The sequence below is a fragment of the Carcharhinus amblyrhynchos genome, chromosome 9 (genome assembly GCF_965287045.1).
Source record: "Carcharhinus amblyrhynchos chromosome 9, sCarAmb.v2.hapA, whole genome shotgun sequence".
Taxonomy (NCBI): Eukaryota; Metazoa; Chordata; class Chondrichthyes; order Carcharhiniformes; family Carcharhinidae; genus Carcharhinus; species Carcharhinus amblyrhynchos.
This window is the reverse complement of record NC_137332.1, coordinates 109,851,576-109,867,218: the sequence shown is the minus strand read 5'-3', so window position 1 is coordinate 109,867,218 and position 15,643 is coordinate 109,851,576. Positions and strand designations below refer to the sequence as shown.

Genomic DNA, 15,643 nt, shown 5'->3' with positions numbered 1-15,643 from the left:
AGTGTGGCGACGAGGGGGTTCTCACAGCGACTCCACCGCGGTGTTAACTGTGAGCCTTCCTTGTGACGCCAGCAAGTTGGCTTTAGAAACTTTTAATCTCGGGCTCGGAAACAGTACAAGTCAGTTTGACAAAGCTTTGAGCAAGTGTCTTGTGGGTGGCCTCCCTGAAACTCCGGCGCTGCTTCTGGTCGGCCAGCCGGGGACTACCCAGCCGGGGGGCGGGGCGGGGCGGGGCGGAGCGGCTCTGACTCCCAGCCGGAGTTTCGGTCGGCCACCCGCCGGGGAACTGCGGCGGTTTCTGAGCGACGGCGGCGGCGGCGGCGGTGTGAGTCCGGGGGGGGGGAACCGGGGACTGGGGGGCGGGAACGGGGGAGGGGGGGGGTAACCGGGGACAGGGGACACCCTCGGGTATCACCCCCTCCTCCTCCTCCTCCTCCTCCTCCTCCTCTCCGGGAGGAGCCCATCCCTTTAATCATCCCCCTCCCCTTTAATCCCCCCCTCCCCTTTAATCCCCCTCCCCTTTAATCCCCCTCCCCTTCAATCACCCTCCCCTTTAATCCCCCTCCCCTTTAATCACCCTCCCCTTTAATACCCCCTCCCCTTTAATCATCCCCCTCCCCTTTAATACCCCCTCCCCTTTAATCATCCCCCTCCCCTTTAATACCCCCTCCCCTTTAATCATCCCCCTCCCCTTTAATCATCCCCCTCCCCTTTAATCACCCCCTCCCCTTTAATACCCCCTCCCCTTTAATCACCCCCCTCCCCTTTAATCATCCCCCTCCCCTTTAATCGCCCCCCCCCTCACTCCCCTCCTCCCCCCCCCACTCCTCACTCCCTTAAAGGGACCGCATCCCTCCCTCCTTACTATGATGTGGCAAAGTTGGGTGCTGGACCCTTTAAATATCTTAAAGGGGCATCGACCACCCAGCTCCGCAGCCTGTTTTGGGGGCGGGGAGGTGTGACATGGAGATTGGGTGGGTGGGTGGAGGGTGTGTGAGGTGGGGAAGAATCAGATGTTAGCTCCTTTAAATGTTGGTGTCTTAAGAGACGGGGGTGGGGGTGGGGCAGTGCCCTCCCTCCTGGGCTGGTCACTTCAGGGAAAGAGAGGGTTAGGGTTAGGGTTGGGGGCTACTCCTGTTAGATGTCAGCATCTTAAAAGGGCAGTGATATCTTCTTTGGGGTGTCAAAACAGCCAACGCTGGTCCCTTTAATTAAAGAGACAGTGTCATATTTGGGCAGTGCAGACAACCTTTGGGGTGAGACGAGGGGGTGCTTAGGGAGCTCAGCCCCTCAGCACTTCTCTCTGATTTGCTTTTTAAATTGTTTGGTGTGGATTTCCTGGGTTCTGGTGGCTGGCCTCGGGTCGATAGGAGAAGTGACCCCGGAGGCTGCTCCGCATGAGAAGTATAACAGTTACTGCACCTGATACTTTCAGACCACAGGGGTTAGATACAGAGTAAAAATCACACTACACTGTCCCCAGCAAACACTCCCAGGACAGGTACAGCACGGGGTTAGATACAGAGTAAAACTCACACTACACTGTCCCCAGCAAGCACTCCCAGGACAGGTACAGCACGGGGTTAGATACAGAGTAAAGCTCCCTCTACACTGTCACCATCAAACACTCCCAGGACAAGTACAGCACGGGGTTAGATACAGAGTAAAACTCATACTACACTGTCCCCAGCAAGCACTCCCAGGACAAATACAGCACGGGGTTAGATACAGAGTACCTGTTACTTCTACCCTATTGTAGAAAGGATATAATTAAACTAGAAAAAGTACAGAAAAGATTTACTAGGATGCTACTGGGACGTGATGTTTTGAGTTATAAGGAGAGGCTGGATCGACTGGGACATTTTTCTCTGGAGCGTAGAAGACTGAGGGGTGATCTTATAGAGTCTATAAAATAATGACGGGCATAGATGAGTTAGTTAACATCTTTTCCCAAAGGTAGGGGAGTCTAAAACTAGAGGGCATAGGTTTAAGGTGAGAGGGGAGAGATATAAAAGGGCCCAGAGGGGCAATTTTTTCACCGAGAGGGTGGTGAGTGTCTGGAGCAAGCTGCCAGAGGTAGTAGTAGAGGCGGGTACAGTTTTGTCCAGCGCAGCGACAATGCAACCCCCCCCCCCGGCAACATCCTGAACCTTGGATCTCTCTTTCCCCTTTGCAGCTGGGAGAATAATGGCGACGGGGAAGCTGCTGCGATTCCAATTCCCCGAGCACGATGGGGTGACGATGAAGAAGATGAATGAGCTGCGGCTGGAGGAGTGGTTCTGCGACGTGACCATTCTGGTGGGCGGGCTGCGCTTCCCGGGGCACCGGGTGGTGCTGGCGGCCTGCTCGCCCTTCCTGAGGGACCGCTTCCACATGAACCCCTCGCAGGAGGTGCAGGTCTTCCCCATGGCCGCCTCGGAGGTGGTGCTGCAGCTGCTGCTGTCCTGCTACACCGGGCGGCTGGAGTTCCCGTTCCGGGACATCGTGGACTACCTGACGGCGGCCAGCTGCCTGCAGATGGAGCACGTGGTGGAGAAGTGCCGGCAGTCGCTGTCGCCCTGCGTGGCTTCGCTGATCACCGAGGAGGGGGAAGGGGAGGGGCGGCCCGGCACCCCGCAGATCGCCAGCTCCTCGGAGCGACTGGCGCCCGAGCCCGAGGGCCTGCCCGGCTGGCCGGCGGGCAAGGCCGCGGTGACCGGGGGCGAGCCGGTGAAGGTGGAGTCTGAGCCGGTGCCCCCGGCTCTCCCCGCCGAGCAGGAGGGCACGGCGCCCGCCGCTGCCTACCTGGAAACGGACTGCCGCATCCACTCCACGGTGGAGGCCGGCCGGAGCTGCGAAGGGGTCGGTGCCTCGGGCTACCCGGAGCGCGCCAAGGCCGAGGGGATGGAGGACGACGGGTTCGTGGTGGTGCAGGAGGAGCTGCAAGAGGAGGAGGACTACGAGAGCTCGGCCAGCGAGGAGTACCGCAGCGGCGGTTTCTATGGCAGCTTCTACCGGCCCGGCGAAGAGCCGACGGCAGCAGGCGCCAGGGCGGAGGTGCCCGGTCGCCCCGAGCCGGTGCGCTGCTCCGAGTGCGGCGCCCCCTTCGAGCACCGCGAGCACCTGGCCGCCCACATGGTGGTCCACAAGCTCTACATGTGCCTGCTGTGCGGCAAGGTCTTCAAGAAGAACGCACGACTGGCCCAGCACATCAACGTGCACACCGGCTTCAAGCCGTACTGCTGCGCCATCTGCGGCAAGACCTTCACCCAGAACCGCTCGCTCAAGGACCATATGAACGTGCACAGCGGTGACTCGCCGCACTGCTGTAACTACTGCGACATGCGCTTCACCCACTACAACACCCTGCGGGTCCACCTGCGCGACCAACACGGCAAGACCACCGGCAAGAACTCCACCGAGAGCAAACTGGCCGAGATCAACGTGATGGTGCCCTAGCCCGTGGCGGTGGGGGTGCGGTATGGTCGGGGAGGGGGTGGGAGTGATGAAGGGTGTGACTTGTGGACCTAACGGACACATTCTGACAATGCCACCTCTCTCCTGCAAAGTCACACAGCCACTGCACCCTTTCTGCCGTCTTTACCCAAACGTCTTCTCCCGCTTCTAGTGCCCTGTCAATTTAAGCACAGGTTGCAAGCAGAGGACGCCAGCTCCCCGCTCCCCCACCCTGCCCAACCCCACAAAGTTACCACTACGACTCCCTCCCTGAGGCTCTGAGAATGTGATCTTCCAGCCTGTTTCAGGTGAAAGACTCTCCCAGTGATCTCCCCTGGCCACTGAGACTTTGCAATACCCCACGCCTGAGGAGCAGAAGGAGACCGTTCTGCCCATTGTGGCAATGCTGTCTCTTCAGGAGCGGTACTGCTCTTTCCCTATCACCCTTTAATCCTCCCCCACCGTCCCTGCACCCCTGCTCAGTGATTTATCTATTTCGCTGAAATTATAAACGTTTACAAACTGGAAGGAGGCCCTGCAGCCCATCATTTATCTCCTAGCCCTGCAGCGAATTCCCCTTTTCCAGCTTTGTAAGGTTGCAGAATAAAGTGCAGATCCAAATACTTTCCAAGTGTTAAAGAATCAAATTTCCGTTTATCTCCTTCCCACTGCCCTTTTGGTCTGTGCATTCCAGGTCAATGCAACTTGCTGCCTGAACTACCATCTCCTCATGTCACCTCTGGCTCTTTTGTCAGTGACCTCCACCAGAAACGGTTTCTCCCCTTTTACTCTAAATCAAAACCATTCACGATTTTGAAAGCCACCGTTAAATCTCTGTTTCACCTTCTCTACTTCCAGAAGAACAGCTCCACCTTCGCCAGTCTCTTCACATAACTAAGTTGTTCATCCGTGCAATTCTTGTAGATCTCCTCTGCTCCCTCTCACCCCCACCCCGCCCCTCCCCACTACCCTCCAAGACCCTGATATCCTTCCCAGACTGCAGTGCCCGAACTGGACACAACCCTCCAGCTGGGGCCAACTTGTATCCTGTACAGAATTAGCATAATATTTCTGCTGCTAAATCACTTCACGACCATGGTTAGTAGAGGACCTAGTCTGTCTGCTGCCCTCCAGACACGGAATGACCAGTGTACTCCCAACAACCCTGCAAATCCACCTTGTCTTTTTGCATGCTGAGCTCCTGATCACCAGTGTTACATTTTAAAGATTGAATGTGTAGTGTTGAAGCAGTTTTGTCATGGTTGCTCAATTCATTTCCAGGGAAAATATTGGGCACGATCTTTGACAGCTTATCGAATAAAAATAAATTTCACAATCACACTTGTTACCTGATTAATCTATCAACAAATGAGGTTCCTTTGCGCAGACTCGGGAAGAATTGTTGGTAATCTCAAATACTGTGGAAACAGGATTATTGGAAATCTCAAAACATGTGTGAACAGGATTGTAACTGATTTCAAACATGGCGGGACCAGGATTGTAACTGATTTCAAACATGGCGGGACCAGGATTGTAACTGATTTCAAACATGGCGGGACCAGGATTGTAACTGATTTCAAAATGGTGGGACCAGAATTGTAACTGATTACAAACACGCTGGGACCGGGATCATAACTGATTTCAAACACACTGGGACCGGGATCGTAACTGATTCCAAACATGGAACAGGATTGTAACTCTTTTCAAATCGTGGGACCAGGACTGTAACTGATTTCAAATATGATGGGACCAAGATTGTAACTGATTTCAAATACAGTGGGACCAGGACTGTAATCGGTTTCAAACACGGTGGGACCAGGACTGTAACTGATTTCATACGGTGGGAACAAAATTGTAATTGATTTCAAACACAGTGGGACCAGGATTGTTACTAATCTCAGATACAGGATAGGATTGTTGTGAATTTCAAATGAGGAGAAAGGTTCTCAATAATCTACAACACAGAGATCTTATGTTATTAATCTCAGAATAAGAAATCTCACAACACCAGGTTAAAAGTCCGACAGGTTCATTTAGATCTTGGACACAGGATTGTTACTAATCTTAACTTCTGTGATAACTTCTATGTACTCACCATTGAATCCCTACAGTGCAGAAAGAGGCCATTTGACCCATTGAGTCTGCACGTACGACAATCCCACCCAGGCCCTGTCTCTGAAACCCAACGTATTTACCCTGTTAATCCCTTTAACATACACATCCTGGGACACTAAGGGGCAATTTAGCACGGCCAGTCAACCTAACCTGCACATGTTGAGTTTTTTTTAAGTTCATTTATTAGTGTCACAAGTAGGCTTACATTAACACTGCAATGAAGTCACTGTGAAGATCCCCTACTCCATACTCCTGTGCCTGTTTGGGTACGCTGAGGGAGAATTTAACATGGCCAATGCACCCTAACCAGCACATCTTTTGGACTGTGGGGGGAAACTGGAGCGCCCAGAGGAAACCCACACAGATATGGGGAGAACATACAGATATTGAGCTGAGCTGGGAATTGAACCCAGATGCCTGGCGCTGTGAGGCAGCAGCAGGCCATTGTGCCACCCTTTGAACTGTGGGAGGAAACCATACAGGACAGGGTTGTTACTAATCTCTGATACAGAACACGGTTGTTACTGATCTCAAACACAGAACAGAATAGTTACTAATCTTACACACACGGCAGGATTGTTAAGGACTATGTGGTGGCACATAATTAGCACTGCTACTTCAAAGTGCCAGGGACCTAGGTTCAATTCCCAGCTTGGGTCACTGTGTGGAGTTTGCACGTTCTCCCCCATGTCTGTGTGGGTTTCCTCCGAGTGCTCCGTTTTCCCCCCACAGTTCAAAGGTGTGCAGGTTGGATGGATTGGATATGATCAATTGCTCCTTAGTTTTGGGGGGACTAGCAAGGTAAATGCGTGAGGTTGCAGGGATAGGGCCTGGGTGGGGATGGTTGTTGGTGCAGGTTCAATGGGCCGAATGGCTTCCTTTGTACTGTAGGGATTCTGTTTGGATTCTAATCTCAAACACAACAGGATTGTTATTAATCTCAAAATGATGGAAACTGGACTATTATTAATCTCATTATTACACATTAGAGTGAGGGTAGGTGACATTACGGGGTCTAAAGTTAAGGAGACGGTACAGGTAAGGGAAGAGGCCAAGGATATCCCAATAATAGAGGGAGTAAGGGGCATGAGTATGGTTGGTGATGTTCTGGCAAATAAGGTCCAGGTGAAGGCTGGGATGAAGGTGCTTTATCTGAATGCGCGAAGCATTAGGAATAAAGTAGATGAGTTGGTGGCGCAGATCGACACAAATGGATATGATCTGGTGGCCATTACAGAGACGTGGCTGCAAGGTGACAGGGACTGGGAGCTGAATGTACAGGGCTATCAAGTGTTTAGGAAGGATAGGCAGGAGGGAAAAGGGGGGTGCGTAGCTCTGCTGATTAAGGATAGCATCAGGGTGGTAGCGAGGGATGATATTGGAGCCAAGGAGCAGAAGGTGGAATCGTTGTGGGTAGAGATTAGGAACAGAAAAGGGAGGAAGACACTGGTGGGTGTCGTCTATAGGCCCCCCAATAATGATCTGGAGGTGGGGCGGGCTGTTAACGCGCAAATAAGTGCGGCGTGCAGGAATGGGACGGCCGTAGTTATGGGGGATTTCAATCTGCATATTGATTGGTCGACCCATGTTGGAAACGGTGGGCTCGAGGAGGAGTTCTTGGAATGCTGCCGGGGTAGTTTCCTGGAACAGTGTGTGTTGGAGCCGACGAGGGAGCGAGCTATCTTGGATCTGGTGCTATGTAATGAGGCGGGTAGAATTAGGGAACTTGCGGTGAAGGATCCTCTTGGGGAGAGTGATCATTGTATGGTGGAGTTTCTGGTGCAGATGGAGGAGGAGAAAGTGGGTTCCCGGACACGTGTCCTTTGTTTGAACAGAGGGGAGTACGGTAGGATGAGAGAAGAATTGGCGAATGTGGACTGGGGGAGCGCGTTGGAAGGTAGGTCTGCTGAGGAGCAGTGAAGGATCTTTAAGGAGATCTTTCTTGGTGCTCAGCAGAAATTTATTCCGATGGTCAAAAAGGACCGTAGGAGGAGAGGTAATCAGCCGTGGATAACGAAGGAGGTGAAGGAAAGTGTTAAATTAAAAGCGGAGGCATTTAGAGTAGCTAAGAGTAGTGGGCGAGAAGAGGATTGGGAGAGGTTTAAATGTCAACAAAGATTGACAAAGAAGTTGATAAAGAAGGGTAGGAGAAACTATGAAGCTGGGCTAGCGCTTAATATAAAAAAGGATAGCAAGAGTTTTTATAAATATATAAAAAGGAAGAGGCTGGCTAGGGTGAACGTTGGTCCCTTAGAGGATGAGAAGGGGGACTTAGTGGTAGGGGATGGGGATATGGCGGAGGTCTTGAATAACTTTTTTGTTTCGGTCTTCACGGAGGAGGACGTGAATAATTTGCCGGATGTTAGAGATGGAAAGGTGGTAGGACTGGAGGGTCTCGATGACATTACTGTTACTAGAGAGGTGGTGCTCGACAGACTGGAGGGGCTGATTGTGGACAAGTCCCCAGGACCAGATGGAATACATCCGAGGGTCCTGAAAGAAATGGCGGAGGTGATAGTGGATGCCTTGGTGGTTATTTTCCAGACGTCGCTGGATTCCGGGGAAGTGCCGGAAGATTGGAAAACAGCTAATGTTACGCCGTTGTTTAAGAAGGGTGCCAGGCAAAAGGCGGGGAATTATAGGCCTGTTAGTTTAACGTCTGTTGTAGGTAAAATGTTAGAATCCGTCATCAAGGAGGAAATAGCGAGGCATCTTGAGGGGAACTGCTTGATAGAGCAGACACAGCACGGTTTCCTAAAAGGGAAGTCGTGTCTGACAAATTTACTGGAGTTCTATGAGGATGTGTCTAGGGCGGTGGATAGAGGAGAGCCGGTGGATGTGGTCTTCCTGGATTTTCAGAAGGCGTTTGATAAGGTACCTCACAAGAGGTTATTACAGAAGGTCAGGGGGCATGGAGTTGGGGTTAGGGTGTTAGCGTGGATAGAGGACTGGTTGTCAAATAGGAGGCAGAGAGTGGGGGTCAATGGGTGCTATTCGGATTGGCGGTTGGTGACTAGTGGAGTGCCCCAGGGGTCGGTGCTGGGGCCTCAGCTATTTACCATTTATATAGATGATCTGGAGGAGGGAACCGAGTGTAGGGTGTCGAAATTTGCTGATGACACCAAAATTGGTGGAAAGGCAAATTGTGCGGAGGGTGGGGAGAGTCTACAGAAGGATCTAGATAGGCTGGGCAAATGGGCCAGGAAATGGCAAATGGAATTTAATGTTGGTAAGTGCGAGGTGGTCCACTTTGGTAGGAATAATGGTAGGAAGGATTATTACTTACGTGGAGAAAAACTGCAGCAGGTGACGGTGCAGAGGGACCTCGGGGTCCTTGTGCATGAGTCGCAAAAACCCAGCCTGCAGGTGCAGCAGGTGGTCAGGAAGGCGAATGGGATGCTGGCTTTCATCGCGAGGGGGATTGAATATAAAAGTAGGGAGGTCTTGCTGCGGCTGTATAGGGCGTTGGTGAGGCCGCAGCTGGAGTACTGTGTGCAGTTTTGGGCGCCGTACTTGCGCAAGGATATTTTAGCCTTGGAGGGAGTGCAGAGGAGGTTTACTAGGCTGATTCCGGAGTTGAGGGGGTTGAGCTATGAGGAGAGGCTGAATAGATTAGGCTTGTACTTGTTAGAGTTTAGAAGAATGAGGGGAGATCTCATTGAGACGTATAAGATGATGAATGGGATGGATAGGATAGAGGTGGAGAGACTCTTCCCGCTCAGAAAGGATAGTAGGACTAGGGGGCACAGCCTCAAGATAAAGGGGGGGCGGTTTAGAACAGAGTTGAGGAGGAACTTCTTCACTCAAAGGGTGGTGAATCTCTGGAATTCTCTGCCCATTGAAGTGGTGGAGGCTGCCTCGCTAAATATTTTTAAGACGCGGGTTGATGGGTTTTTGATGAGAGAGGGGATTAAGGGTTATGGGGAGAGGGCGGGAATGTGGAACTGAGCCACGACAGATCAGCCATGATCTTATTGAATGGCGGGGCAGGCTCGAGGGGCTAGTTGGCCTACTCCTCCTCCTATTTCTTATGTTTCTTATGTAATTGTTACTAATACCAGGATGTTTTGTAATGTCAAACATGCTGAGTGGATGATTGTTATTAGTCTCAAATACAGAATGGGATTTTTATTAATCTTGAAAACTGTGGGAACAGGTTTGTTACTGACCTAAAACAGAACATTAATCATAAAGTCAGTTAATAATAAGCCAAATCAGAACCCCAAAGTATAATAGGTTCGATTTGACTCCAACTTTTTTTAAAATTTTGGCATTAGTGTGAGGATAAGGTGTTTCAGTCCAGGTGTGATTCTTTTGACATGCTGGGGAGCTTTTATCAAAACAAACAATATCTTAGCAATACAGTTTAACAATAATAAATGAATTAGCTTAAGTTTTAATAGTTGAAATTCTTAATCATTACAAGATACAATTCTTAACTGCTCGTCTATCCCTATTAGTTCCAATTCAAGCATTATTCCTCTTACAGACTTAAACTCTTCTTCAAAATCAGTTAGTAAACAACACAGGCTAATGTGTTTTTACTTGTTCACAGTCCTGCAACTTTTGAACACCTCTGGAGAGACACTTGGTTCCTGACAGCCCCAAACAGCAGCCTTTGGTGCTAGAGAGAGACATACATACATTCTGTTTCTTTCAGAATCAAGCAAAAACTGTTTGCTTTCCCTTTAAGCTTAGCTCCTCCCATTAGCATATGACTGTCACTTTTTAAATTAACCTAATCAAACCCTACTCTGAAACACCAGGGGAAAAACCGGGAATAAACAAAAACACATTAACTCAAATAAAAACAAACACCCCATTATCTAGGATTAATTATTAGCCTGTATTCTCAGCATGTGAACTGCCCGGTGCAGACAACCTGCACTGTGTAAATAGAGCCAAAAGTTAAATATACCTCTTACAGGAAACATGATATAAATTCATTTCTTAAAGGCACAGCATCATCACATTTTTCTCCCCTTCATAAAAATGAACCAACGATATGGAAAGATAGTTTCATTTGTCAAACCCTCTAGTTTCACACTATTAGTACTCATTTTTTTAAAAAAAACTAAGCTTGCAAATATAACAGTAGTCCAGTCCTGTTCAATCTTTCTCTTTCAACATTGTGCATTCCTTTGTCTTTCATCGAAGTTCTGATAAAGCATCGGAAATCACATTCTCTCTTCCTACCTTTCTCGACATGCTTCTGTTCAGTTGCTTCCTCTTTCCAAAAGCCTCCTTCTGTCTTCGATCCTGCTTTAATTCCAAGTCCGAGCTCGTTGCCTTTCTGATGACTATAAATTAGTTCTTCTAATGTTCTCAGACAGCCAGACAAGATCTGGAGGGTAAAAGGTTAAATTCAGTGCAAAGTGGCACAAACCAATTTGAATTTGCTTTATTTTCCCTTTGCTGAGTCCAACCAGTTCTTCTGATTTTTAATCCTGAAACAAAGTAACTTTTTTCAGAAAGTTGAGCTACTTCAAAACTTTGCCACAGAGGACCTGTCCCTGTGCATGCTTTCTCAACGTCACGTGTTTTTCAGGGCCATCCAGAAACAACACTATGGCCGGAATTTTACTGCTTCACCCACAGCAGGAATTGGAGCGGGTGCGGGGGAAGAACGTGGAAAGGTCTGTTGACCTCAGACAGGATTTTACAGTTTCAGGATGAGTGAAGCCATAAAGTCCCAACGTTCATCTCGGCCACTTTCTCGTTAAGTGGCCCCAGTTGCTCTGTCAGGAAGTCCAACTCCATCTTTTGTTGAGAAATCGAACACTCAACATTCTTTCCAGAGTCTCCAATTGTATATCTTTCTGCTCTAAGGTAGTTTATCAATTCCTTTGTTTTGGGTTTTCAGTGTCATTTTCCGCATATTCTTTGGCTAAACTACATAGCAGATTGGCTCCTTTGATGTTAGGAGTTGTTGTAATTGTGATCATTGTGGCAGTTTGGCTGTTGCAAAAATCATCGTAATTTACTCAAACATCAGCTAGGAACAGCACTGTTTCTTTCAGTATCCATTCTGTGCAAGTTGCATAAATTCATTACTCCCAGCAATTTATTAGGAATAATGATACAGTTTCTTCAAACAGTCTCACTTCAGATCGTTGTCCTTTTCTTTTGTCTGCAGCTTCTTAATCTCCAACTTGAGATCACAAGACACTGATCAGTCTACATTTTTCTTCTCAAAGATGACGAGCTGTTGTTGATCATCCAGCAGTCTAAATTCAGTTAATTTCAGCAAATCAGAAACAGGCTTCAAATCAGTCAACTGTTTTTGCATGTGTTTGATTTTCCACTAGCTTTTCAACCACAGTAGGCATCATTCCCACCTGTGATCCAGCTATATTGATACCCAGGATAAAATGCATCCCTGAAAAAGGTAATTTCTCTGTTACTCCTTCCAGCACTTTTCAACAGACTTTCCAACCCAACCTTTCATAATGGAACACATATTTTTCTCCATTAATGTCACATATTCTCACTTGTCTGGCAATACTCCTCAAAGTGTATATCTCCTCATAACTTACCTTGAACGACTGACCATATCTCTTAAAATCTTAACTTCCTTATCTACTCCTGAGTATACATGCTAGTAAATTCTTTAAAGAGATCTGGCATGAGCTTATCAACCAATCCCTGAACAGGCTGTACATTTTATTTGCACATCATTAGCTTCAACTATGGTTACCTTTTCATTTTAACAAAGCCCACTGGCTTCCCTATTTTACCACGTCTGTCTTCCCAGTGGTTTTCTTGTGCCACCAATACAGTGACTTCAAGTAACTAACTTTATCACAATGAAAACATTTGAGGCTTTTTATTTTTCTTCCACCCCTATATGTTTCCTTTTTACCTTGAGGTAAACCATCCTTACTATCTCCAACAAGATCTTCTTTGCCTTAACAACCTGAAGACTCCTCTTTTCCCCAACTCCTATCCCTCGCAGGTTGAACTGATATCAAAAACCAACCTTGATTCACAAACCAATGCAAAAGCATCTGCCCTTTTTGCCACTGCTCATAGTCACAGTCATAGAGGTTTACAGCATCGAAACAGCCCTTTGGCCCAACTTGTCCATGCTGCCCCTTTTTTTTAAAACGCTAAGCTAGTCCCAAATGCCCATATCGCTCTATACCCATGTAACTGTCCAAATGCTTTTTGAAAGACAAAATTGTATTCGCCTCTACTACTACCCCTGGCAGTTTGTTCCAGCAACTCACCACTGTCTGAGTGAAAAAATTGCCCCTCTGGACCCTTTTATACCTCTTGCTTCTCACCTTAAAACAATGCCCTCTAGTTTTAGACTGCCCTACCTTTGGGAAAAGATGTTGACTTTCTAACTGATCTGTGCCCCTCATTATTCACACAGTTTTATGCGCTTGCACTTCTAACATTTCTAATTTTTCTTTCCAGTTCCTAAAGTACTAATATAGTCTCTTTTTCTTGTTGTTCTGCTATTCTTCCTTTTTCCCTTTCCTCTGCTTTTAATCACAATTCAAACTATTCCGATTCTTTTTTCTATTCAAACTGTTTTCATTCTTTTGTTCTTTGTTCCACTGCAACTGCCCCTCTTTTTTTTGCTTTTTCTACTCTCTTTCTTTCTGTTTTGTTTGGAATGGAACTTGAGCCAGTTCCAGTGCAGGCTGTGTTTCTGGCAAATTTTAATGCTGAGCTTTCACTGCAACTATCTCCTCCTTCCTCACTCCTTCAGGTACAATCAACCACCGCTTGTTTGCTAATTCCAAAAGCTTTGCTTTAATTACCTTTTGTAAACCACTCTGAGTGACTTCTTCCACACCCAGGGAAACTTTAGCCACTAAAAGAGCTATTATTCCACAGGGCACTTGCTATGTAAACTAACCAAATGTAACACCTGAAAAGAAATACTCAACGTCCACTGCCTTTGAGTTCTATAATCCTAACAAAACAAGGAATTATAGTTTTTAATCCTGGATGAGCCCCGAATCTTGTTAGGAATCAGATCAGGACATTCTGAAGGTAGACAAGACCCCAACTTTTTTTTTATTTCGTTATTAGTGTGAGGTAAGGTGTTTCAAATAAGATGTGAGTCTAGAAAGCTTTCATCAAAACAAGCTTTACTTTAACAATACAGTTTAACTATTATGAATGAATTAATTTAACTTTTACCAACTGAAATACTTAAACACGACAAGATACAATTCTTAACTCTCTAACCTATCTCTATTAGTTCCAATTCAAGTAATATTCCTCTTATAGGCTTAAAGTCTTCTTTAAAATCAGTTAACAAACAACACAAGCTATGTGTTTTTACTCATTATGTAGAGATGTTGGCGTTGGACTGGGGTAAACATAGAAGTCTCACAACACCAGGTTAAAGTCCAACAGGATTATTTGGTAGCTACAAGCCACAAGCTTTTGGACTCTGCCACTTTGTCAGGTGAGTGGGGAACTCCCCACTCACCTGACGAAAGGACAAAGCCCCGAAACCTAGTGGCGTTTGCTACCAAATAAACCTATTGGACTTTAATCTTGTGTTGCGAGACTTCTTACTGTTTTTACTCATTCACAGTCCTGAGCCTTTGAACACCTCTGGAGAGAGAGAGGGACACTTGTTTCCTGATAGCCCCAAACAGCAGCCTCCAGAGACACATGCAGACACACCTTGCTTCTTTCAGAACTAAGCAGAAATTGCTTGTTTTCTCCCTGTAAGCTTAGCTCCTCCCATTAGCATATGCCCCAATCTCTTGTCAATCAACATAATCAAACCTGACTGTGAAACCCCAGAGAAATACCCAAAAATAAACAGAAACGCACTAACTCGGATTAAAATAATCAGCCCATTATCCAGGACGAATTATTGGTCTGCATTCTCTGCATGTGAGCTGTCTGATGCAGACAAATAAGCACCATGTAAACAGAGCTGAATTTTAAACATACCTTTCACAAGAAATATAAGTACATTTCTTAAAGATGCAGTATTGTCACAAATGTATCTCCCCCACACCGTGATGTGCCAAATTCCTATATTTAGGTTTTAACCCCCGATTCAGCATCTTTGAATTTAATTCTGCTACCAATTGAGCCAAAGCTTTTGCTGCAACCGCAACCTAGGGAGTCCCATTGGCACATCCAATATTTCATTCCGTCATCCAAACAACTTAAAGGTCTTTTAATTTAATTTGTGGGGATCTAGTTTTGCCAGTAGCGTGAAGTATCAGAAACATCCTGTTTGAAATTGGCCCTGTACTATACGGATCATATGCCAAATGCAGGAGTTTTAAAAGGTTCCAGTGTTAGATCTATTCTGTTCCAGTGTGACAGAATGATTCTTTACCAGAGGAGTTGGGTCCCAGAGCCACCCAGTGATAGATATATATCCAATGATAAAGGAATATCCAGTGACTGAGAGATAACCAGTGACAGAGAGATATTCAGTGCTCTGCGACTGAATGCCAGTGACAATGTGGCACAGAAAAACCAGAGAAAGGATGATCGAGTCAGAGGGAGAGATTCAGTGACAGAGAAATATCCAGTGATAGAGAGAGATATGCAATGACAGATATCCAATGACAAAGAGATATCCAGTGACTGAGAGATAGCCAATAATAAAGGGATATCCAGTGACAGAGAGATATCCAGTGACTGTGAGATAGCCAATAATAAAGGGATATCCAGTGACTGAGAGATATCCAGTGACAGAGAGATATCCAGTGACTGAGAGATAGCCAATAATAAAGGGATATCCAGTGACTGAGAGATATCCAGTGACAGAGATATAGCCAATCATAAAGATATCCAGAGACAAAGATATCCAGTGTTAAAGAGATATCCAGAGACATATCCAGTGATAGAGAGGTATCCAGAGACAGAGGAATATCCAGTGATAGATATCCAGAGACAGAAATATCCAGTGACTGAGAGAGAGCCAATGATAAAGAGATAGCCAGAGACGGAAAGATATCCAGAGTCAGAGATATCCAGTGGCAGAGAGATAGCGAATGATAAAGCTATCCAGTGACAGAGAGATATCCAGTGACAGAGAAATAGCCAATGATAAAGATATCCAGAGACAGAGAGGTATCCAATGACAGAGAGATATCCA

The 15,643-nt window shown here is 46.9% G+C and overlaps 1 protein-coding gene across 1 annotated transcript; it reads left to right on the top strand.

Annotated features, from left to right (window-relative positions):
• Positions 1-244: 244 nt before the first annotated feature.
• LOC145348193 (uncharacterized) lies at positions 245-4,774 on the top strand. Its single transcript, XM_080196389.1, has 2 exons — positions 245-325; positions 2,177-4,774. Exon 2 carries the CDS (start codon positions 2,188-2,190, stop codon positions 3,436-3,438), a length of 1,251 nt encoding a protein of 416 aa, XP_080052515.1. The 5' UTR covers positions 245-325; positions 2,177-2,187; the 3' UTR covers positions 3,439-4,774.
• The last annotated feature ends 10,869 nt before the right edge of the window (positions 4,775-15,643 follow it).